This window comes from Macadamia integrifolia, chromosome 10 (assembly GCF_013358625.1).
Source record: "Macadamia integrifolia cultivar HAES 741 chromosome 10, SCU_Mint_v3, whole genome shotgun sequence".
In the NCBI taxonomy this organism is placed as follows: Eukaryota; Viridiplantae; Streptophyta; class Magnoliopsida; order Proteales; family Proteaceae; genus Macadamia; species Macadamia integrifolia.
In genome coordinates this window covers 18,648,141-18,673,555 of record NC_056566.1, presented here as the reverse complement: position 1 = coordinate 18,673,555, position 25,415 = coordinate 18,648,141, and the positions used below count along the sequence as shown (strand labels likewise).

The window sequence follows — 25,415 nt, the reverse complement described above, 5'->3', positions numbered from 1 at the left end:
TACAGATTGCGACCACTTTAGAAGATTGTGGTATAGGACCGGCAACTATTTATGAGGTTGTGAAAACTATGTCAGGTGGAGGCTCCAAGGTGGGTTTGCCAGAGTTGGCATTTAAGAACTTTATGAAGAGGAAAATCAGAAATTTCTTGGGGTGGACTTAGAAAGATTGTTGGAATACGTACACCACACGAAACTATGTGATCCTGAATTCTTTTGCAAAATAGCCAAAACAGAGGATGGTACAGTGCGAGGTATCTTTTGGGTTGATGGACAGGCAAGAGCTGTATATCGTGTATTTAGTGATGTCTTGGTATTTGATACAACATATAAGAAGAATCGATATCACTTCCCATTTGGTCCTTTTGTCGGAGTAAATCATTATGGTCAGACTACTTTGTTTGGATGTAGGTTGATAGCAGATGAGACGATTGAGTCGTTTATTTGGTTATTCTCTACGTGGTTGAAAGCAATGGATAATCGACCACCTGTGGCAATTATTACAGACCAATGTCCATCACTTTTGAGGGCCATCCCACATGTGTTTCCAAATGCAAAGCATAGGTACTGTTCATGGCATGTGCAAAAACATTTTATGGAACACCTGAGCAATTTGTATGGGATAAGTCCGTCATTTAAAAAGGATTTTGGGAGATGTATATATGGTAGTCAGACATAAAATGAATTTGAGATAAGCTGCCAAGAGTTATTAATAGCTTATAATCTCGTTGAACATGAGTGGTTAAAGAAAATGTACGTGCAGCGGGTTCATTGGGTACCGTTATATCTTAAAGGTACTTTCTTCGTTGGCATGTCATCCACACAATGCAGCGAGGGGATGAATTATTACTTTTGTGGTTATTTTAAGCAATCAATCTCATTGCACAAGTTTGCACGACAATATGAAAAGGCTGTACAAAGACGTAGGGAGAGGGAAGCTAGTAGAGATTTCTCCAATCTCAACAAAAAACCTCCACTGTTAGTTGGTAATCCTTTGGAGATACATGCATCTAAAGTTTATACGAGGAAGATTTTTGAAATCTTTAAGAAGCAATGGTCTACAACACTGATATTGACAGCCACAGAAGAAGTACATGGTCAAAAGAAAAAGTATTTGGTCGGTCCCTTTGACATTCCTGATGAGCATAAGTGTGAAATTTGGGATGACATTGATGTAGGTGTTGTAACTTGTAGCTGTAAATTGTTTGAGTTTATGGGTTTATTATGCAAACACATCTTGAGAGTCTTCCATAAGACAGACCGCGAGGAGATTCCTTCCCAGTACATCTTAAAAAGATGGACCATGGATGCAAGGAATGATTTGACGAATAAGATAGACAGATTAAGTGATGAAGCTTCTGTATCAGTAACAGCTGCATGGGCTTTTCAAGATGCCTTGAGGAATTTGATAGCCACAGTTAGTGGTTCACAGGCAGCATGTGAATCTGCTACGACTGCACTGAGGATTGTGAATCAAAGAATCTTATGAGAATTGGGTGCATCAAACTTACAAACTCCTGTTGAGTCTCCACAACCCTCTGCTAATGTTATACATGACCCCCATTGCAATATCCATATTCCTTTGGATGTGATCACAAGGGGTCGGCCTAATTTAGGTCCTGCTAAACATCCAATGGAGATGACAACTGGAAGGAAGAATAGATGTAGCAATTGTGGCCAGTTAGGGCATAACAAGGCAACTTGTAAGGTATGTTTTCAAGTGGTCTATTCATTGCATATATTAATTTTAAAAAATGTTTAGTGCAATATTGATAATGTGGGACCATGTCTTATATTTTTCAGGTAGTAGTGGCGCCTAAAAATGATTTGGACACCACGTACAATGAAGAACGATTTTAGTTAGAGATTTTTGGATCAACAGTATTTGATCTCATGTGTGGGTGTCTCTTTTTGAGTTATATGTGTGGCTGTTTTTTTTTTTTTTTTTTTTGGCAAGATAGGTGATGTTGACAATTTCCATCCATTTGAACTTTCACGTTTCTGCAGTATTTGAAATGAGTTTATGAAGGTCTTCAGAAATTTACGAGGACTGAAAAACCAAAGATTTACTTCCACATTTTAGTTTGTCATAGGAAATTATGCAATTTCATTGTGATGGTTGAATGATATATGGGCATTCTGCTTTGCATGACTCTATAATGCTGCCCTTGGTGAAACTTATTTTATTAATGGTTGAATATGCTATTCTCTCTTTGGTTTAAATTTAAGTAATGGTATCTATTAATGAATGTAATGATATATTTGAAGGAATCCTTCCATAAGGACATTAAAATGTTATTTTTGTTCAACGTAGTAGACCTAATAGATTTAGTGTGTATTTATGTTGATAAATACAATAGTATGATGTGATCATATTTTGATAGGGTACTGAAATCCACATTCTTTTGTTTAGTTTTAGGGAACAAGTAATGCTCTTATATAGTATATATGGCCCCTATTTATATCTGTTTGGGCAACTGTGGGGTCGAGGGTAAATTGTAGAATGTTACTCTTTTATTCTAAATCCGTTTTATTAGACTTTGCAGCAAGATTTGTTGCTGAAAATTTCATCATTAGAATCTGAGAACCAAGTATTCAAGAGAAATCACAAGAAAATCTACTAGAGAAAGCAGCCAAAATAGAAACTCTTGAGAAAGAGATTGGCAAGTATCTGGAGCTTGTGGATTCCCTTGAGAAACAAGTCAGCCAGCTTTATGACAGTTCAGAAGAGAAGAAGCAACGACTTCTGCAATCAATAGACAGAAGGAAACAGTTAGAAGATAAAAACGAAGATGTTTAAAATAAAGTTGCGAGTTTTTTGGTATTGTTATGTTAAGAGAGCTTAGTGAGTATTTAATAGACAAATTATGTTTTTGCATATTCCATCACAGATAGCAGTAGCTGAAAGGAAATGTGTAGAAATGAAAAAGCAATATGATCTGATGTTGGAAAGTAAACAATTAGAGCTATCAAAGCATTTGAAGGAAATATCTGAGAGGAATGATCAGGTTTTATGTTTTTCCTATCCAGATTACATCATTGCATGAGTCCCCAAATGTGTCTTTTTAGCTATCCACTTGAGCTAGAATGTAGTTTGGCTTTTTATTACTTCGATACAGTGACTTAGCTAAAGCAGCCAAGTAATAAAAAGGCCATAACTATATCAACCTGGGTGGTAGAAAAGCCACAATTACAACATAGCAAAAGCATTAGTATAAAAAACTCAACTTTGACTGGATTTTAGTTCCCCCCCCCCCCGGCATAGGGATCTACAGGTTCACAGCCCTCCAGAAAATTCAGAGGGGCAGAATAGTGAAGCAAAAGCATCAATTTGATTGCAACAACAAAGAGGATCAAGACGATAAAAATTGCAGACTTGCCAGAGCTGCTCTAATGGTTAGTTGAATAATTGCTAGCGTTTGTCAGGAGAAGGTGCAATAATGTTAAGCAATTGATTGCATAGTTGTCAAGGCAGCTAAGCAACCCATGGCACAGTGAATGGGGGAAAAACTAAGACAACTATGATTGATTGGTTCGGATTTGTGTGGACTAGATTGAAATTTTACCTATTTCAGACACACCCAACCAATTTTCTGAATGATTACACACCCTGAATGACTTGCTGGATACTTCTGGCAGAAGAAAATAGGAGGCATATAACAGAATCTCAGTTCCTCTTCTCTGTTCTTTTTCATTTGTGTAGGAGGTAGGTGGAGTGGTGTACCAACATTGTCGTATGATAAGTACGTAAGAAGATACATTATTGCAGCCATCTTTTTGTGTGTGTGTGTGTGTGAGATTTGTTTGTATGTTGTTTTGTTTTCATTAAATATTTTGAATTAAACATATCATGCCACTTTCCAACAGACAATTCATCTCGAAGGTCAATGAGCAGTTTCAAAAAGATACTGACCTTATTGTTGCATGCCAGAAGGGATTGAGGTGTGCTTTTCTTCTTAAGTTTTGTTTGAACAGATATAATTGCTAGTGTTAGCTATAACTGCATTTAAGATGCTTGGTAATCATAGAAGTTAGTGTGACTCCCCTCATTGTTGTGTTCTTTTATGTGATGGACAGTCATGGGACACCTTTAACTAAATTGTAAGTTCAAAGGAGACACCTTTAACTAAATTGTAAGTTCAGAGGAACCAATCTTTTGAACATCTGTTGGTCCCAGAACATTGTCTGCACCCTGTAATCAAGGTTTTATGTGGTTTAAACATTATGGAAGGAAGAAAGTAAAGGAATAATATAAGAAAAGTATTGAAGCATAACTAGTTTCTTAGAGCAATGGTGAAAGGTTTGGGCTGCCAGAGCAAATTCCAAGGTTCAAGTCTTGAGGACAGCCATTTTGCCAAAAAAAAAAGGGCTGAAGCCCAAAGGTTAGGACCGACCCCAAACTCACCCCTCCCGGGACCCTACATTTGCAGGATCAGCACTGGGTAATGGTCCTTTTATTAAAGCAGAACTAGTTCTCCGGTCATCTTGCCCTAGGGAGAAGTTTGTCATCACTTGTCTTGTTGTGGGACATTCTGTGCTTTAAATTTTACACCCATATGGAATCTCACATCTTCTGTCAGAAAAATGTTTCACATAAGGAGTCTTGTACATGTTACCGCACACAATGACAACAAACTCAGCCTTATCTCAACTTAATGGGCCGGCTGCATTGATCCAAACAAAACAAAGTTAGGAAAATTGAGGTCTAAACAGAAAAAGTTGGATGAAGAGATGAGAAAAGAGGGATAGGAAATGAGATGAATAATGAAAAGTGAGAAATGACAAATGACAGATGAAAAATGAAAGATGAAAGATGAAAGCAAGAGGAAAGAGGCAGAACCCAGCATGTCAGGAGAATCTCAGCTAAATGGGTCGGCTACTTGGATCCTTGTTTTCCAATAGGCTCTATGTCACTGCTCACAATATCGAAAATATTTCAGGATGCATATGTGCTTCAAGTGCCTGTAAATAATAAACAAGACTCTGCCCCTAAGTTAGGCTTGCAGCATATAAAATTATAGGAAAGGGTTCTCTAAACCTAAGGCGTTTCCCACGCCTACACACATTCCCATATTTTATTCATTTATTTAAGTAGAGAGAAAATGGGAAAATGTGTAGGCGTAGGGTGCGCCTTAGGCTCAGAGAGCCTTTTCCCTAAAATTATTTCACAAGCATTGTTGTGATGTTATATTTGTTGGTGTTTCCTTTGTACTTCCTCTTGCTTCAAGCTCAATATATGCATCTGGCAGGTCTCTTGCTGCATGTGAGCAATTGTACAATGCAGGCTATCAAAACCTTTTTTGGGTTCAAGGTGGTTTAGAGGCTGCTGAAGAAGAAGTAAGATTGTTCGTTATTTGACAACCCAAAATTTTCTGTTTTGTGGTCTGTTATGCAACTTTGGTTTGTCTTCATTGCTTAATTTATAAATGCTTTTTCTAACATTAATCCAAAATCGAGTATTTCAATGTGAGAAATGCCTTTCTTGTGATGTAGGATCTAGAGAGGGAAGGTCCGCAGCCTTTCAAGTTTGTTGGGATTGGTGGGGTTTCTGAGTTCCTAGGGTAATTATATCTCATCACATTGGTTTTTCTTTCTAATATTTTTGCAGAAGAAATGTTGGTGTTCTTCAAGGGTACAGTTAATGTTCATGAAAGTTGGTGAACTCTATAAAGTTCACTGATTGCCATGTTGCAGGAAATGGTGAACATAGATGGGATCCATGTTATAAGGAAAATGCAGCCATCTTATTGTTCGAGTCTAATTCCAATAGGATTTTTTGGTAGGGTCAAAACAAGGCTCAAATATATACCAAATTACAGGAATGCCAAAACCCTCCATTATGTAACAATAGAGATGGCATGTTTGTATTTTTTAAAACCTTTAACTCGTTTTTCATCTAAGTAGCATGCTTATTTTGGATTGAAGTTTGACCGATAAGATGGGTAGGGATCCTTTATACCATGGAACATCCAATGTCTAGTACACCTATGTTCGACTTGTTAAGACCCACAAAATGGGTGGTCCACCACTTGCATTTATGGTACATGCATAGAAAATCTGTTTATTAGTTCTATTTACAGTTTAATGTTATGTGAATTCATTAGATCAACCATCTTTCAATATGTTGCTCACCATAGTAAATTAAAGCTATCCCTAGACGTGTCTCCAATCTGGATGGTGGAATCACTTTCAGATACTTTCCTTTTACAATATCATTTTACCATATAATGGTTTAATCAAACAGTCTGTTCACCATCAATTTCCTCATTGTTGTCAGTTGGACCGATCAACAACAAGCTGCTGCTGCCAAGGAAAACTGGGCTCATCGATTAGTTTTCTCTGCACGTCTAGTACGAGTCTGGCCGACAGTTTGTGTTGATACCAAATACTTAATGAAGGCTTAATAGGTTTACTCTCTCTAACAATTCGAACATCTATGTTTATTGGGGCTCAGCAAGTGAGTCACTATCTTCAGGATTTGAGGTCTTAGTGAGACATTGAAGCTCAAGGTTGGAACTATCTTAATCAAAGCAACTGACTTCTAAGAGGTGATTGTTTCCTAGTTTTGAATCACTTGATGGCCACCAGATATTCTTTTGAAATGCAATTCGTGAGTCTGAGTATCATACATCTCTCGTGCTTCTGTTTTTAAAGTACAACTCCCCTGCCCCTGAATTGATCTTCAAGTTTTTCACCTCATTATGTGTAATAGCAGATTTTTTTCTACTATATTTAGTTCAGTTGTGCTATCTTTTTGCAATTCTAGATTTCTGCTGCTCAATAATGGCTCTATTTTTCTATTATTCATTGATTTTTGTTTAATTTAGCAACCTCTTTATTCTTCGTAACAAGTAACCTGTACGCTAACCCACCTTAAAGAATTTTTTTGGCATCAAATGGTAATCAGATTACTTCATTTGAAGAAAGTGGAAGTCAACTCAAGATCGGCTGACTTCAATTGTTTATCCACCCCTAGTTAATTTAATAGGAACCGTCTTATTTGTAAAGAAGCAACATTATGATTCAAAGAACCAAAGATTAAGTGGGTTCAAGCTGGCCAAACATTTTGGATCTTAATGAGATTGAGTGTGGAACTTGTGAGGCAGTATATCCCTTGGAACAACAGCCTAGTGTGTAGTGAGTATTCAGTTTTTGATTTACTTTGGTGTCAAGGAATGTGGTATCAAATAGCAATCCCCTAATGGGTTGAAATTGAAATTTATTGGTTCTTTGATTCTCGATGCTAATTCTTGCCATATGCTGCATCCCTCCTAATGGGTTGACCTGAACCCTGGTGACCTGACTGTGTCTCAAGCCAACCAAACCCAAGTCAGGCCTAGGCCATCATTCGTTGGTCTGAAGGCATGCATCACTCGATCACCAGAGAATGGAAATGGAGCAAATGTTTCATTGTGGCCCACACGCCTGCAGAATCCACCAGATAGGCTTCAAACCATACAAATGGATGCCTACATATTTAGAAAAGAACTCTTCAAGGCAGAGTCTAACTACTGGAATGATATAATAAGAGGTTATGCTCGTTCTTTTCGTTGGAAAAAAATGAAACTAAGAAATGTGATGGACATGAAAGCTGGGTTTGGAGGGTATTCTATTTATCTTCCTTTTTAACCGGTCCTTTTATTACTATATGGTGCTTATAAATTACCAATTATGAAATCTCCAGTTGCAAATTATTAAGCCACAAATATATGTCAACCGAACCTATTGCTCATTCCATTTGGTAAGAAAGGAACAGGAGCATTTTTTAGAACTTTCCAAAACCAGCTTACAGGATTGCACATAAAGCTATAGAGCTAGTTTCTCTCCTTTAGCATCAAAGGTGAAAACAATGAAACAAAGCATTACATAAAAAGACCTAAAAAAAAAAGGCATTACATGATCATTCAAGCAAGGTAGAAGAAGAGAACTAGATAAAACAACTAAAAACAGAGTTTGGTGTGCCAAAATCTGTAGAGACCAAAAAAAGAGAGGATTGTTGTGACATGCTCACTCCTCATGTTCATCACCACTCACTCCACCTCCTCCACTTTCACCACAACCATCATTGTATAAAGTAGGATGGAATATAAGTGCACCATCCACTTCTTCATCATAAATATCTGAAAGGTTGATGTAAATGGGAGATTTAGGGGGTGATTTTGGGTCTACCACATATATTGGCTTAAGTGAAGAATTCCCCCTTTCAATGGGTCCGGAGTTGGAGCTTCGGTCGGAGTGACCGGATCAACCACTTGTTCAATAGTCTCATTCATCTTCCCTAGTGGATCCAACCTCTTATTGAACTTCTCAATCTTGGACTGCATCTTCTCCTTGCCCGTTCTTGAATGAAGAGGCCTCATCTTCGACTTCTCTTCATGGTTAGGAGAGGCTTTTGTGTGAAAGGCCTCCTCTTCATGGTTAGGAGAGGCTTTTGGGTGAGAGACCTCCTCTTCATGGCTAGGGGAAGCTTTTGGGTGAGATGATCTTTTTTTCTTTAGAGGTGATTCTTCCTCACACTTAGAAGAGGACTTCTTCTTAGGAACCTTCTCAATAATAGAAGTGGAAGACATTTCTCTAGTGCTATTTTCAATTGGAATTCTTAAGGGGCTTTGAATCAATAAGACTAAGTAATACATATATATATATATATATATAAGAAATGAGTGATAACTTAGAAGGGGACTTCTTCTTAGGAACCTTCTCACTCAAGTCATAAATGCTAGTATACATGAGAGTGACTAGTCCTTGGCAATATGGGCTCTAAAACACATTCATTGATTGTTGGTTGACATGTTGTCATTGGGTTGGTCATTCGATATTCTAAGGGAGTGTTAGTATGTACAACTAATAAGCAAATCCTCACTCAAGTCATAAATGCTAGTATACATGAGAGTGGATGTCCTTTGCAATATGGGCTCTCCACCCATTCATTGGTTGTTGGTTGACATGTTGCCATTGGGTTGGTCATTCAAGATTCTAAGGGAGTTTTACCAAAAAAAAAGGATTCTGAGGGAGTGTTAGTATGTACAACTAATAACCAAATCCTCCCTCAAGTCATAAATGCTAGTATACATGAGAGTGACTAGTCCTTGGAAATATGGGCTCTCCACCTACTCTATAGTTGGTGACAAGTTTTTGCATCATGCACAATTACTTGAGTATTGCAAAGGCTAGTTATTAGACTCAAATAATACTATTTGAAGTACATTCACAATTAAGGTGGTGGTACACTACATTACTCTAGAAGTACATCCATGAAGCTTGTAACATTGTAACCCCATCACTTGCTTGTACCTTGTAAGTAAATTGACAAGAACCCTCTCAACCAAGGCAACCACCCAAAGACAAATACGTTTACTACAATATCACTTGGTGATCCTCAACTTCTTCACTCACTAGATTCCATTGGGTTGGCATTTTTTAATGTTGACCCAAATAGGGAGGCCAAAATAAATGAAAGGTATCCCAGCATATAGGATCCACAACAAAATCTAAGCAATTAGATATGTAGGGCCAGAACACTATATTAGGTTCAAACAATCTTCAGTAATCACAATATTTTTTTTCTTGTAAGACATTAGGTTCAGGGGAATACTAGAACACGAGAACATCTACATTTTTTTTTTTTTAATCTCCATGGCTACCGTGTTGGTAGTAAGCACACTGTCCACATCGCGAAGTGTGGTGCATCTCTACAATTTGTTATGCTTTCAAAAATCAGCATATGAGATGCTCAAAAGTATCAGGAAGCTAGTCTTCCCCTCCCCCTCTCTTTTCTCCTTTCTAGTCTATCTTTTGAGCCCTTTCTCAGTCCAGGTTTTTGAAAACCATAATGAATACCAAATTCCACCCTAATTTCAAAAAACTCTCTCTAAGTGTGACTATGTAGCCCAAGAGTGTCTCCCTACTTTTGTCGTTTAAAAATGTAAGAAAAGAATTTGGAGGTGTAACGAGGACCCGACTCAAGCTAGCAAGCAAGCAAAATTATAAAAGGGAAGAAGAAGAAAGATTCCAGTTGCCTCCCATAAAATCAATTGCAGCTATCAACTCCCTTACATTCTTTTTTGGTAGGATTCACATTTTTTTTTCCAGTTTGGCAGGCTTATAGTTACATTCATTTTCATCAATGTTTTCATTTTTTCATTTTAATTTTGAATTTCAAATATCTATTAAAAAATGAGCACACAATCTTCTAACTTTTCCAAGGCATTGAAAGAATTTTGGTGTCATCTTTCACAAAGCAAGAAAACCAACTACCCAATACAAACCTAGACAGAGTAATACGATCATGTAGACAAATAGCGATTAGCTAGTGTGCATTTAAGAAGTAAACATTATCAACCTAAGAGTTGCATACACTCAGAGTTTCCATTTCATACCAAAATAAGCTAATAAACTGAATATAAATTTACCTTTTGAAAAAAAAAAAAAATGATCAGATGTCTGCTGAATCATCTCCAGGGATCTTTCCATATTCTGTTGTGTTGAACCAATGTTCACAATCCAATCCCAATGGCCTAACCAAGCTTCCTAGCCCCCTGCATCAGCATTATCAGATGGAAAAGTGTAAATAAAGAGATCAACTGTAATTCTTTCCAAAAAATGACCAACAAAATGGCATTTACTATATTAAAATATACAAAGAAAGGTAAGGGTTGTGCTCTCAAGTGGAATTAATTCACTACTGAATGTGAATGCCATCTAAAATTTTTGCCAAGATTAGGGCACAAAACTAAGACATCAGTTTGATAAAATTCTCAAGGTAAGTCAACGGACCAAATGGGCTCATTCTTCAATAAACATTCAGACACAGAGTAGACTGAGGATTTTCTTTGACAGCATGAAGAGCACAAAATAGATATCCTTACATTGGTAGATTGGAAAGCAATGGTTTTTCTTACCCCATCTCCAATGGTGAACAAACTGTCAATTTGAGAATTCCTCAAGCATCTTTTTACTAGAAGGTCATATATATCAATAATGGTGAGTGACAGGCTCCACAATCTTTGAAAGACAGCTGCCACAACAAGGGAATTGCCAAAAACAACTTCCAAAAAACTCCTTGAGTTAATGAGATAGCAAATACAACTCATCCATTCCAATTACAGAACTAGCTAGAAGATATATTTATCAAGGACCATAGAACAATAAAGAAGCTAAAAACAATATAAATGAATTGAAGGATGTGGTCCAAAAATATAGTAGACATCCACTGAAGTTAAATTTTATCTTGTTTTGAATGATTATGAACACATTTGTTGCATAAAAAGGATACTAATGGATTATGGCATCCACTAAAATTAAATTTGATCTTGTTTTGAATGATTATGAACACTTTGTTGCGTGAAAAGGATACTAATTGGAACATTTGAAGATGAGATGTGAAACAAATTCCCAGGGAAAATAAAACATGTAACGACATATGGTTTTATATCATTTGATCGAATCAGGGAATAATGATGCATTGACTTCGAGATCACCAAAGTCTTATGAGGCATTCATTGGAAATTCCACCAGAAAATAGTGCAAAAGTGAAATCTGCTCTCTGGTTGATCAATAAAAATGACAGTTCCATTTCCTATTTTGCTGCAGTTTGGAGTGGAGTAATTATATTGGTACTGCACAAGAACAAAAATAATTCTAGGTTACATTTACACAAGAACCATAAGTTCTTCCAATACTTCAAAGCCAAAACCACCCATTAGATGATAGTAGCAACATTTCAACCAATGGGTAGTTTTGCATTGGAACCATACTGATAGAGGCTAGGGAAGCAGAAACCTTAATGGGATCAGAACACGGTAGAGGTACAAGTTTCCCATATGGTGAAGGACGTGTGGAACCACTAGAAATTTCAGTACCAGGAACTTTCTATTAATTCAGGAACATTAAAATATTAAATATGAGAAACAGAAAATGAATTCTCTAGCACAATAGTCATTTAAAAGATCCCATCATGTATCAACATTTCTAATTAAGGAAAGCTAGATTCAATACTGAAGATGTATCATGTATTTCTTACTTTACAGTACTTGCTGGAGAAAAAACTGCAATCCAATCATTATTTGATGCATTTTGAGAGCTAAATGTTATAGTCTCCCATTGACTAGTTTCACCCTGAAACAATGAAAAAAACCTACATTAGTCTCTCTAATATCATATAGAAGCTTTTTCATATATGGTGAAAATTGTAAAATATAGTGAACCTCTGGGTTCAAGATCCTTTCACAATTTAAGTACTCTGGAGCATGGCATTACAAGGTTACCGGTTGAGCAATGGCAGAAGATGGGGTCCTCAAAATCAACCCTAGAGAAGTGGGATGGTAAGAATCTTAGAAGCTACCAGCTTCTAAAAGAGAAGTGACAAGTGGTGCATTCCAACTACACAAACCAAGTGGCAAGTTCTAAACATTGTTTTTTTAATTTGGTGGAGCAAGTTCTAAACATTCACAAACAAGAAAAAACACCTCTAATAGCTTCACTCTAATGCATATTAAAGAAGCAACAATACCACAAAATACTGATTGTTGTGGATAAAAAAATAGTATTGATTGCTTTTCAATGAAATCTAAGCTAATGAGCTAAACCAAAAGCATTACAAGGTTACCGGTTGCCCTTAAGATTTGATTAAACCAAGGATACTAAATTGACCCAGTAAGACAGGCTGGTCACTAAATTAAATTCATAATTCACTAAGAAAGTAAATGGAAGCAATTGCAATTGATTAGCCAAGGTATTTGATTCATCTAGTTGGGTAGTCACATATGAATATACATTTTTCTATTCTCTCGTCAACCATGGTGACAAGCTTCCGGAACTCCTTAGCTACTACTGTTGTTGAACATGGAGATTATCACCTAGACACAAGGACTTGATATTTGACGACAAAACCTCTCAGGTGTAAAAATGAATAATCAAGTATGTAAGGAAATTTTTCTCAATGATGAAAGCATAAAATGTTGAAGATAATATAATAGATGAATCTTCGACTGAAATAGTATTCAAATACATGATCATGTCTAACCAAAAACACTAGACTTCCTTTCAGGAAAAAACAATACCAGGGTCAAGTGATGAACATGCGTGAGAACCTTCAATTACACAAGGAACTCTCTCGATGCTTGCACATCTATCTTTTTGATGGCAGCTTTCTGCATAACAAGTAGGAGAAGCAGATAGAGAAAAGTCAGATATTCAACTCTAAGGGGGAAGAAGTCATCAAAGCAATGAGCTAGAGACACTTCGATGTCATGGAACACATGATCCTATGAGAGAGCAAGAGAAAGGAAAAAAAGTGGTCGTTTAAAGGGAATTAATTAAACCTGTTCCTGCAACAAATGAACTCCTTGACATGCGTCCTTAAACCTATCCCTGCAAAATCGCAACAAATTTTCAATTTGAAATAAAGTCATAGTAGATGTATCATTCAGGGAGAGAAAATGAACATGTTAAACAAGACAAACAATCTGCATACCTGAAGTAGGGTGAGAACATTAGCAAGCCACTTGGCAGATCTAAAAAATAGGCCTCATCCATCATCTTTCCAAAGAACATAAGCACCTCCTATTTGTGAGAACGCGCACCTCCCATGATATAATAACCTGTAACAATATAGCCATTGTAACACAAGAATAGTACTAGGTGTATCCAGTCTTATTGTAGTTCTGGATCTTCTTCCCTTTCTGGCTGCGAATGAACCCAAAACATCAGGTGGAACCCATTTAACACAAAAAATAAAATAAAAATGAGATGAGATCTAGAAATGAGGCGTTAGGGTTGACGAGATGAGAATGAAGGAGAGAGATGGAGGAGCTGGTTGACGAGAGTCGACGAGTCGGTGTATGGATTTAGATAACAGGGGTTTGTGGTCGGGAAGAAAATTGATGAGCTCAGAAGAAGGTGTTAGATTTTGACGAGATGGGAAGGGAGAGGAGGGAGAAAGATAATGGAGGATGACTGAAGGGAGATACCATACACTCACTTTCAATCTCCCACTATTCCTTCTCTCCCATTCACAATGTTCTCTCCCTACCTTCGTCTCTTTGCCTCGCTCCTTCTCTGCTCCCACTCACTCTCCCTGTTTCTGTAAACCTTTTCTGCCTCCCAGGCCCCCTCTCTTTCCCTGCTCCTATGCACTCACTCTCCCCCCACTCTTTCTATTCTCTCCCATTTTTTTCTTCGTCTATACTCTATCGAGGGATTGGAAATTTCTCCGTTCCCACCTATAGAGGCATTTACAAAATCCATTCCCGCCTAAAGAGGCATGCATATGATTGAAAAAATTTCATCCACCAAAATGAAATATAGCGAGTTGTACTAAAAGACATTAGTCGCACATGATCGATGACACATTGCTTCTCTAAGCGGTGTCAATTTTGGACCGATTTTGGTTCGATTTCATTGGTTTATATGGGAGAATGAGTGAAATCAAACATGAATCAATAAGGATATATCAGTTTTGGTTGGTGATGAGGTCAAATATGTCCTCACCTCAACACATCTGAAGCTATGTAGGCCGACCTGCCGCCTCGGTCTCTATCCAGGCCGAACAGCCACCTCGATCCCATATCATGCCGAGCTGCCAACTTGATCCCAATCATGCCGAGCAGCCACTTAGGTCCCAATCCATGCCGGGCAGCCACCTCAGTCCCTCGTCATGCCGAGTTACCACATGGGTCCCTCGTCATGCCGAGCTACCACCTCGGTCCCTCATTATGCCGAGCTGCCACCTCGGTATTGTCACCTCTGCCCGGGCACACCAAGCTAGATGCCCAAAAACGTACACACATCCACTCCTACATTCAAGGAACGTAACCCTGATCACAAGGGTAGGACTCTATCCACTGAACGTCATTAGAGGCATCCACCCCTCTCACGACTTGCACCTCCGAGATAAGAGGGAAATATTCCTAGAATATGCCCTAGGATCTGGAATATTTCTGATATCAGAGAGCCCTTGTCCTTAAGGACCCCACACCTAGCAGGACTCTCCACGACAGCCTATAAATACCAAGGTAAGATCCCATTATCAGGATCAATCACTTATTTTGATTGAATACTCTCTTGAGTGTCTACTATGGAAAGATCTGACATAGGCATCGAAGAGTCCCCCGTCGGTTCAGCCCAGCTCTCCCCTGCCTTTTCTTTTGTGCAGGTCTACTGGAGCATCAGGAGCTGCAAGGAAGATCATTCAGTCAATTTTTACCGCATCAGTTGGGTTTTGGTTTGATTTTGGTTTTCTATCAGTTTACTATCGATTTGATTATTTGGTTTGGCCTACCTTTTGGTTTTCATTTTACCATATAAATATATTCAAAAGTAAGGGGGGGGGGGAAATTTATTTTTAACGAATTTCAAGTCATTATCAGTTTTGATCCAAATTTTAAAGTTCAATTCGATGTCTTATTGATTACAATGTGTACCAATTTTGTTTCAGTCTCACAAACCCCCAACCCAAAACACGATCTAATAAACTCATATCAATTTTGGTGTGAACCTAGCTCGATTCCTTCAGAGGGTTGATGTGGCCAAGCTGAATGGTTAAACTATAAATGAATCTCTACCTGTTACTAGCAAGCTAACGACTTGTCCATTCTCTGCCCTTTATTATATCTCTCTTATGAGTCACCTTGGAATATTAATTTGAGTGGCCCATTACCCTATATCCAATACATAATATTCCATATCCCATGCCCTATACCTTATACCCTTACACATTTACACTCTAAACCCTTACCTTATACCCACGTACACTTATACCCATAGTTAGTAAATTCACGAATAATACGTGGATTTTGTCGTGCCCAAACGTTTCAATAAAAAAGTCATAATCAACCCAAAAAATTTGTAATATACACATATTCAATAGGTACCCATATCATATGCGTATAATACGTTTCATTCTTATTAATACGTTTAGTTTGGGATTAAAAAAAAAAAAAAAAAAACTTAACCTCAAAATTCAAAATGGCACTTCTCCCTTTTCATATGTTTCTTGATTTTGAGATAAAGGTAGATGACACGCGTCTCCCTTTCTTATTTTATTAATTTCAACCCCTCTTTTCATATTCTCCCTCACGCTCTCCTTTATTACCTAATATCTTTTATTTAACTTCATTTCAAGCTTGTCCTAAATCTATTAACCAAATACCTTATGTGTTCACCCTCTTGTTCCTATCCATTAGCCTTTTTAAATATATTTAGTTATAATTTTGCAATCCAATTTAAAATCTTACATTAATTATAAATCTACCGTTGATTATTACGATTGAATTATTGAATATCTGAATGGACCTATATGTGATCTGATTCTAGTTTTAGAATATGAATCCACATCAATAGAGGTTGCTGTGGATTTTCTTGTTTGATAAGATAATATCAACGATGATATTTAATTTGTTAAATGATTATCAACGCTGGCAAAAGAACACCCTTTTTATGTTTATTTTGGCTCTATTCATGACAAAATACAACAATGAATCTAGGATCCTACAACTATTTATCTTATAGTTATTTGGGTCATAAGGTGAAAGCTTTAAGTACTGGTCCTTGAGCTTGCAACATGCCATGTAAAGATGTGAATTTGAAACCGAAATCGAAACCGAATCGATCCGTTTAAGTCAAAACCGCAAAACCATTTAGTAAATGGTTCGGTTCTGGTCTCAAGTTTCAGGCCGATTAGCTAAACGGGTCAAATTAGTTTTAATCATTTAACTCGATGGTTTCAAATCAAATTGAACTCGTGAAAAACATAACCGTTTAAACTGTCAAACCGATTCGATTAACCCGTATAATGATTAAGTAAACAACTTTTGGAGATAATATTTTATCTTTTAACCTCATATGAAATTCTTTGGACATTAGTATCATATTCTAAGTAATTATTTTCTTTCTTTATATAGCTGAGATGGATGGAGAGGAATTATTTGAAGCCTTGGAAGATGTGTTTTCAGAGCCTTCTACTTTTACTTTAGCATCATCCACCACTACTACCGGTGTTCATTAGTAGTTTTGTTTGCATTTCACTTTATCAACATAATATTTTATTTGGCTTAGTTGCTTGGTTGTTTTAACAAAACATAATGGTTTGCAGTTCACATTCTCAAGATTGAATCGTCTATCACCAAAAGCAAATTTTAGTAAACAAGCGAATAAACTAGCAAACCTATTGCTAACTCTTTAAAAACCATATGGAATAAAACGAAATCGAAACCGTTTAAAACCGTGAAACCAAAACCATTTAAAAATCATGGAACCGAAACCGTTTACTAAACAGTTGCGGTTTCAGAAAGTGCAACCGTTTAGTAAATGGTGTGTTTTGATATCAATCAAATAAATGTGAACCAAACCGAATCGAACTGCACTGTTTAAACCGAAACTGAATTGATTAACACCCTTATTGCCATGGGAGAGGGTAATGATCACCAAAAAACAATGAGTTTAAAGTGTAACATACATGATAATTGTTATTTGCATGACAATTAAAATTCAATGAGTCTTGATGGATTTGAACCACCATCTCTTGGTAATCCCCAAGTGCTCTACCAGTTTGAGCTAAAGACTCTCATACAAGAAGAATGAGAGTAATCACAAAGCCCACTCTAAAATCATCAAACAAGGCTATCACAAATATAAAAGGTAATTGTGAAATAGGTTTCATGAATTGAAATATGTCCATCAAGTCCAATTCTAAACACTTATGACCCAAGAGAAGTTTCACAAAACCAAGGATTACGCAAATAGAAGCACATTCAAGAATCACATCATATGCTCCAAGTACCATTTTATTGTTGTTCAACTGTTGATTTAAAAATTCTACAACACCTTCAGCATAGTCAATTTAACCCAAGGGTATACCCCCCCTCTTTGTAGACTGAATGAATCATACTCAGACAATTTATATACAGCATAGTCATCTTTACCTTCAACTTTTGAAGATCTGCTTGAATAACTTCTCAACACCACCTTCTTGAAGAACTCTGGCACCCAACCTCAATTTTCCCTTCACAGTTATAGATACCTTGGGCCCCAATCTAACTGTAACATCCAACAAATACTGTTCACTATTCTAACCAATGGCAATACTAGTTTTGAGAAGAAAGAAAAAGGAACAAAAAATAGATAATTCAACACTGACAATAAGACGATTACCATGCTCACAAACTCCATGTGTGAATCTACCAGTTTTTTTCCCCAGCTTACTGATCCATTCTTTCAGTGTGTCAACTCTGTCTGCATTGTCAAAGCTAAACCATTAATGCATAGCTTAAAGATTTAAAATATTTTGTTATAGGTAATAGTATAGCAAATTAGCTTTTGAATATTCGCAATACATAACCATGACAGAAACAGAGACAGAGAGATTACATTGTTTGGATCTGGGAGACTCCTTTGAAGGAGTGGAAATAAAATATGGGCACCTTGATTGCTTGCCACTGAGTCAGCTTTATCCATCTCCATAAGATACGATGATCAATAAAAATAGAGAAAAATGGTCCTCACTCCATGAAGACAAGCCACTACAAGTCTCAGGGATATTGGGTTGCTGAATTTACTGAGCATTGCAATTGTAATCATCCAATACAACAAGCTTGTAAACTATCAAGATTCAGAATAGTTTGTTAGATTGAAGCATACATTGCTTAGTGGTAGTATTGCTTAGAAGTAATGTTCACACATCACTATAGAAGATTGCATTAATCAATCAAAAAGCCCAACCACCATTTCTCTAGAAAAAAATTTCTTAAAGCAGCAAACAGTGAAGTCAAAACCTGCTTAGAAAGGAATGACAATTAAAAAAGCCTTCTGTTAAGGACAATGCAATGCATGTGCATGCATATGTGTAAAGCATGGTTTTTGGCTTTCTTTACTAGTCATCTTGAGGTGAAAGGGAGTGGTTAGTAACAAACAAAAGAACCTCAAGGCTTCTTTGATAAAAAAGAATGTGGAAGGGGGAGATAGGGCAGCAACTCATATTTTATGATTTGGCAAGTAGGGAAATGGCTTCACCACATCAGACCTAGTACCTCTCATAGGCCATAATCACACATCGAAAATTATGAAAATGAAACCCCCCCAAAAAAGAGGGGGATACTAACTGATCAAATCACAAGTCCAGCATCATCATCAAACCTAGATAAGAAGTAATAGAAGAAAAGGAAAAGGAACTTACAGAGAAAAGTAGGGAAAACTTTGGAATTCCCTGGGCTGCAATCACTTGACTCACTTGACTAACAGAGAAGCCTCTAGCCTACGTTGTTTGCAATTGATTGCTTGGTTGCATTTTCAAGTGATTGACATGCAGGCATTGCATAATTCCATAGTAAGTTCGAGTACAATCCCTCCTCCCCCCACCCGCCCCCAAAAAAAAAAAGAAAAAGAAAAAAGAATACATCCACATATGACTTAAGAATATTAAACAGACTAGACGGTAATAATGCTTTTTAAAAATCCCATTGAAAAAAAAAATATACGCCAAAACAATACGTGTTTAATATGGTTCCTTCCTAAAAATCTGAGAACCAAACTACAGCCATATATTCACCATGCAACAGATATGCACATCACCTAATAAACAAAATAATAGCATGTAGATAATGATTTTATCAAAAGGAAGCCCTACAACCGAAATAAACACAATATAATAGCTACATACTAGATCCCCTATTATGTCCCAAAAGATTATCCCATAGCACATCAAAGTATCAAATACATTATCTCATAAAACATACAAAAAAGACTTGGACATCAACAAATAACAGAAGACTTTATCAGACAATTAAACTGTTTGGTCGCAAACAATCCCCTCAAGCAAAGACTTGGAGCTTATTCATCTTTGCTCTTTTCCTTACAGAACGCTTTTCTTTCCCTAAAATCCCATCCCTCTGGAAGAACTCTCAGATTGGCTTTGATTTAATTGTTTCCATCATACACAAGATGGATCCTTAGGTTACATTGCTGCTGCAAAAGTCTACAATGTTCCCTAAAAAAAATTGTTTCGAAGGACATTGCCGAAGCAGATGTTTTGTGGTTACTGCATAAAGAATTAAAAAATAAACCCGAGGTTACTGATAGTCCTTTAGTTTTGTGGTTATAATTGCCAATGAAAGAACTAATTGAGATCAATTTTGTGAGAAGTTTATGGAGTTGGTTGCCAAGGATCAAGGAAAAACAACATAAACAAACTTCAGTTACAGATAACAGCAACGTAAACAAACTTCAGTCTGTGTAGGACATAAGGATTGATTTAGACAGAATAAACAGGGGCCTCCCCCAAAGATTAAAGATTTATATGGCAATTCTACACAAAATGCAAGTTTTTGTTCTAATATCATCCTCAATTACCTATCCAGTTCTGTGAACAAGAAGCCATCTGAAAGAGGGGGCTGTACTGCCAACTTTGTAGGTTCAACTATCCTCATACATCACTGGATGCCAACTACTTGTTAACTTGTATGGGCACCTGCATTAGATCTGAAAAATCAGCCCCTGGCAGCAAGAAACAATTAAATGCATTTGAGTACCAACTACCAAAAAAAAAAAAAAAAGGGAAAGGAACCAGTAGAAGAGTGGAGGAATCAGACGAGGTTAGTGCATAAGACCTGACAGAGATACGAAAACGGATTCAGGAAAAGAGGATGACAATGCTCATTTTTTTGAAAACCAAAACACTGAATGTAAGACATAAACCAGTAGAAATAAAAAATAAAAAAGGAACTCCAGAGGCACCCATATAGTATCTACTTGTGTGCTCCACTTTAATAATTGTTCATGTATAGCACCGATGGAGGTACATTGAAAAATGTCAAAACATCCATTAAGTATAGTGGGTAAATTGATTTGCATGCTTGCTATATTACATGGACTGGATATCAAACTGAAGGTGGCAGAGTAAGGGAACAACAAGCCTAAAATGGATCATTGCAATTTGCAAAGGCCTGACAATAGTATGACACATCTTTGAAGCAATGATGTTCAAGGTTTTGAAGGCCAACAAACAGCCTTCTAATTTGGGTCCGTGCTAGGTCCAGTTAGGATATTCTTCATTCCCTTGAATGTTTATGATGCAGCACTGTAATTTTATTTTATTTTGAAGGGAGTTTACAATCCTGATCTAGGTTGTTTTGTATTGTAATTTTCCGTCCTCTCTGAATTACGATTCAAATTCACTTTTTCCTTGGTTCCTGAATCCATTCTTCAGTTCTTTACTTTCTTGAATGTGCTGTTCATCTTCATCAGACCACAACCTGCTCCTATATTTCATTCAAATCTTTGTTTTTCCAACTAGGACTCTCATAACAATTAAGTCTGAAAAAACTGTGCTCTTAAAAGGTAATAATGAGATAAGAACTTAGTGTAGGTAAAGTTCCAAAGCAATTGGAGAAGACATAAAAGTGCACATCACAATTTAAATGACATGCCAAAAGCATGAAAATGTAAGGTACATGCAAGGGTGATAAATCAGGAAAAATTATCAGAAGAAGCTTGGGAAAGGCATGGCAACAGTGGGTTTGGCACTCCAACACAGCCACCAGCTTCAGTTGGGGTTGTGTTGAGGCTAGAATTAAATTGGCTAGGAAAATTTATGAATTTGAACGGGTAGATCTTAGTTCTTATGAAGAATATAAGAGGTTTAAAGACAATACACAAGAATCTATAAAACATAAAGAATTGGTAGCAGTAGCAGTAGCAGTAGCAGTAGGGGAATACCTAGAAAGAGATTAGGTTAAGATAATCCATACGAAGGAGAAAAGCATGAACTAACACACAAAATGATGCTGGGGGGCCTAATTTAGATTGTTTGACAATTTAATAACAATTAGAAAAAGAAGCATACCTGATGAATAGTCCCTGAATCATCTCTAGAGTCAAGAAAGCAAGTTTTCCAAATGCTCTCCGAGCTACGATTCTTCCAAAGACATGTCCACCATGAAAAAATATGGGAAAGAAAAAAAAAAAAAAAGAGAATCAATCTACACCTTTGGTAAAAAAACTTGAAACTGTGATATGGTTTGATCAGAGATATGTGGGCAAAACATCATAGGGAAAAGAAAAAGGAGGAAAAGAGGAGAAGGACCTAAGGTCTAATAGTCTCGATTGAGTCTGTGGAACAGGTACATGCCGATAGAGAGAGAACAGGGGTGAGAGTCGAGAGACCAAAAAGCGAGACCTAGGAGTACCATGTGAGAAAGAGAGAGATAAGGCATGGCCTTACCGGAGCCGCTGGCCATCCGTAGTTGGTCTTCGCTCGACGGATGGCCTTCGCTCGACGGCTGAAGTGGTGAGAAGCCAGGAGATGATATGCTTGAACAGAGGATGGAGTGTCGCTAACAGTGTCCTCAGTATTGGGTAGGTATTTCCACCAAAAAAGACATTGGGGCAGGTATTGTAACGAACGGTTGGGATTTTAGGATTCCATTTCAAAGGATGAAATTAGTCCCGACCAGTTATATGTTTAGCTTAGTGCCAACCAGAAAAACTTTTGCCTTTTTTTATTATTATTATTTTTTTTTTTTAAAGAAAGAAAGAAAGTACTTCCACGTCTCATCCTCTCAGAAAACTGATTTGAAAAGAAAATGGGAGACACCATAGTTCTATACCTAGCTGGAAAAAATTCGTCTGCAATTCCGATCTCGTACAATTCCATGCAATACCACCTTCAGGTAGTGACACGTATATTGATACCAATACAATGGCCCAGATCTGATTTAAATGTCTTTTCACTGATTTAATGTTTTATTAGTTGTACCAGATCTGGGCCATTGTATTAGTATCAATACACGTGTCACGGTCGAAAGGTGATATTGCACAGAATTGTACGAGATCGGGATTACAGACGATTTCAATCCGTACCCAGCTCCTTAGCCATTGTCTCCATGGTTGAACTGGGGAAACTAATTATCCACCGCTATGGCCACCGCTTCTCCCTCATAGTCCTCCTCTGCTCCGGCGACTCATTCAAAGTCCCCGCTGTTGATTCTTACATCGATCATGTCTCTCATACAGACCCTTCAATCGTTTTCCACCCCTTCCCTGCTCTTCCCAACCCTGAATCTTCGTCCCCCACCACCATCTTCCAAACCATCCGCCGCGACAATCCGAACCTCCTCCACACCCTCCAAAACTATCACCAACAGTTCCTCCATTGTAGCCTTTGTGATCGATTTCTTGTGCAACCCCGCCTTTACTATTGCCACGGACCTCAACATCCCTCTTTACTTCTATGTGCCGAGCGGTGCCTCTTGTCTCTCCTTCTTCCTTTTCCTCCCAACGATTCATAACCAAACTGACAAGAGCCTCAGGGAGCTTGGCAATACTATTATCGACATCCCGGCTTGCCCCCAATTCGTGCTACACAGATGCCGCAGGTTTTGCATGATCGGAACAATGAGTACTACGATGAGTTATTGGATATGTCAATCAATTTCACCAAATCAAGGGGCATTATATCAAGCACCTTTCAAGCACTAGAGCCAAGAGTTATCGAGGTGGTCGAAGAAAAAACGCCCGCATATTTCTGTATTGGACCATTAGTTGTAGAACCTAGAGATCAATCTAGTGAGCCCAATTGCTTGCGGTGGCTTGATGCGCAAACGAGTCGAAGCGTTGTTTTCTTGAGCTTTGGAAGCCGCGGGGTTTTCCCGGCGAAGCAGATTTCAGAGATCGCCGAGGGGCTTGAGAGGAGTGGCCAGAGGTTCTTGTGGGTGGCGCGAAGTCCTCCAACGGATAGTGGCAAACGGTCTTCCCTATCGGCCACGGATGATTTCGATCTTGACGCTGTGATGCCGGAGGGGTTTCTTGATCGGACCAGAGACAAGGGACAGGTGGTGAAGTCGTGGGCGCCGCAGGTAGAGGTGCTGAGTCGGGAATCGGTGGGTGGCTTTGTGACACATTGTTGGTGGAACTCGGTTTTGGAAGCTGTGTGCGCTGGGGTGCCCATGCTGGCTTGGCCGCTCTATGCGGAGCAGGAAGTGAATAAGGAGGTTTTGGTGGAGGACATGAAGTTGGCGATGCCAATGGAGGCGGCGGAGGACGGAATTGTGGTTGCTGCCGAGGTTGAGAAGCGAATCAAAGCGTTGATTGACTCGGATGAGGGGGCAGAGATGAGAGAACGAAGTAGGGAGATCAGAGAGAAGGCCTTAGCTGCGTGGGCTGAAGGCGGGTCGTCAAAAACTGCCTTCACCAATTTGGCCAAATCATGGGAACGGAGTTAACAACTCCAACGTTTCATCCATGTCAAACCGAGTTATCTACGGAGAGCTTGATTGAGGAGTTATCTAATTTGAAAGCAAGTTTGTCTCATAATACAAATATGCTGGTTGAATTTATCTTGAATTTTCAATGGAAATTTTTCATTGTTCAATCGAGTTTGATAAGGATATTTTTAATGTGGCAAATTCCATTAAAATTTCATATTTTTAGATGGAAGATCATTATATCTGGAGTCTCACAACTTTGGTGTCCTTTACGACAACTTTAGACTAGAATGAACTTTAGAATCGAAACCATCAAGTTCTTTGAGCCTCTATCGTGTGGGAGTCATTTGTAGCCTCGCCAAGTTACTTTTGAGCGGCAATTGATGCATGGTAAGTTACCTATGATGAGCTACTTTGCAGTTAGGAGTTCAAATGGCTTCAAATATGATTTATGCAAAGGGGCTACAAAATCATTTATGAAAATCTTCATTGAATGTAGCTTTTCAGTGAATGTCTAGAGAAGATTCATTGATTGCTTCGGTATTTCATGGAGCCAACACCTTTCAATGGTAGAGTTTGTTCAATGGTGGAAGAGAAATTGCACATCATGTCTGTACCCCCATGGGCAGCAGGTCTAGTGCTTGTAATATGCAACTTGTATTTGGAGAGAAAGAAATATGACAATGCTATGAAGGGAAAAGAAGATTAGTATATCAAACCTATGTTTCCTTATGTAAGGATATTAGGGTGGTACTTCTTAACATGACAGGGTGGTAAGATCTATAACAGATGTCACGTGATCTAGAAGGTTGGGTTTGCCTATTGTTCTAAGGCGCATGCGAGCAGTATTAGATATTTTCTGGTGCAAACCAACAGATAGTTGGGTGAAACTAAATGTAGGTGGGAACTCGATAGGAAACACCAAAGGTTGGGTGCTTGAGCTGTTCTTCATGATCAAGAGGGCATAGTTCTCTTCTCGTTAATGGGATTTAAAACTAATTTGTAGCAGAATTTGATGCACTCATAAAGGGTTACACCGAGCTAAAGAGTTTGGGTTTTTCATCTTTGTGGATTTCAGAACACCCTTGGGGAGATGCATTGGGTGCTATGGCTAATTGAGTAGTCCTAGAAGTGTGTGTACAGGGTCATAGTGAGGGACGTGATCTTTCTCGTGAAGGTAATGAAATTATCCGTGAGGCTAGCAAATGGAGCCCTGAACTAGCT

At 38.0% G+C, this 25,415-nt stretch overlaps 1 protein-coding gene and 2 long non-coding RNA genes across 6 annotated transcripts; 1 reads left to right on the top strand and 2 right to left on the bottom strand.

Moving 5' to 3' along the window:
• Positions 1 to 11,954: 11,954 nt before the first annotated feature.
• LOC122090599 lies at positions 11,955 to 15,096 on the bottom strand. Of its 4 annotated transcripts, none has more exons than XR_006143683.1 (2): positions 14,030 to 15,096; positions 11,955 to 12,114 (listed from the first exon to the last, which is right to left on the bottom strand). It is a non-coding gene; the product is annotated as an uncharacterized LOC122090599 (long non-coding RNA). The 4 variants fall into 4 exon arrangements; XR_006143685.1 differs by having other exon boundaries at positions 14,089 to 15,096; XR_006143682.1 differs by lacking the exon at positions 14,030 to 15,096 and adding an exon at positions 13,059 to 13,334.
• Positions 15,097 to 17,665: 2,569 nt separating this feature from the next.
• LOC122090600 lies at positions 17,666 to 22,290 on the bottom strand. The gene is made up of 5 exons (XR_006143686.1): positions 21,833 to 22,290; positions 20,341 to 20,458; positions 18,364 to 18,594; positions 18,148 to 18,228; positions 17,666 to 18,033 (listed from the first exon to the last, which is right to left on the bottom strand). It is a non-coding gene; the product is annotated as an uncharacterized LOC122090600 (long non-coding RNA).
• A 447-nt stretch (positions 22,291 to 22,737) lies between these two features.
• LOC122090598 (UDP-glycosyltransferase 88F3-like) lies at positions 22,738 to 24,358 on the top strand. The gene has a single exon (XM_042660239.1). It carries the CDS (start codon positions 23,355 to 23,357, stop codon positions 24,207 to 24,209), a length of 855 nt encoding a protein of 284 aa, XP_042516173.1. The 5' UTR covers positions 22,738 to 23,354; the 3' UTR covers positions 24,210 to 24,358.
• Positions 24,359 to 25,415: the final 1,057 nt, after the last annotated feature.

Bases quoted from the DNA above. Each gene is read 5' to 3' on its own strand.
- LOC122090598 (XM_042660239.1), top strand. From the start codon at position 23,355: ATGCCGCAGGTTTTGCATGATCGGAACAATGAGTACTACGATGAGTTA.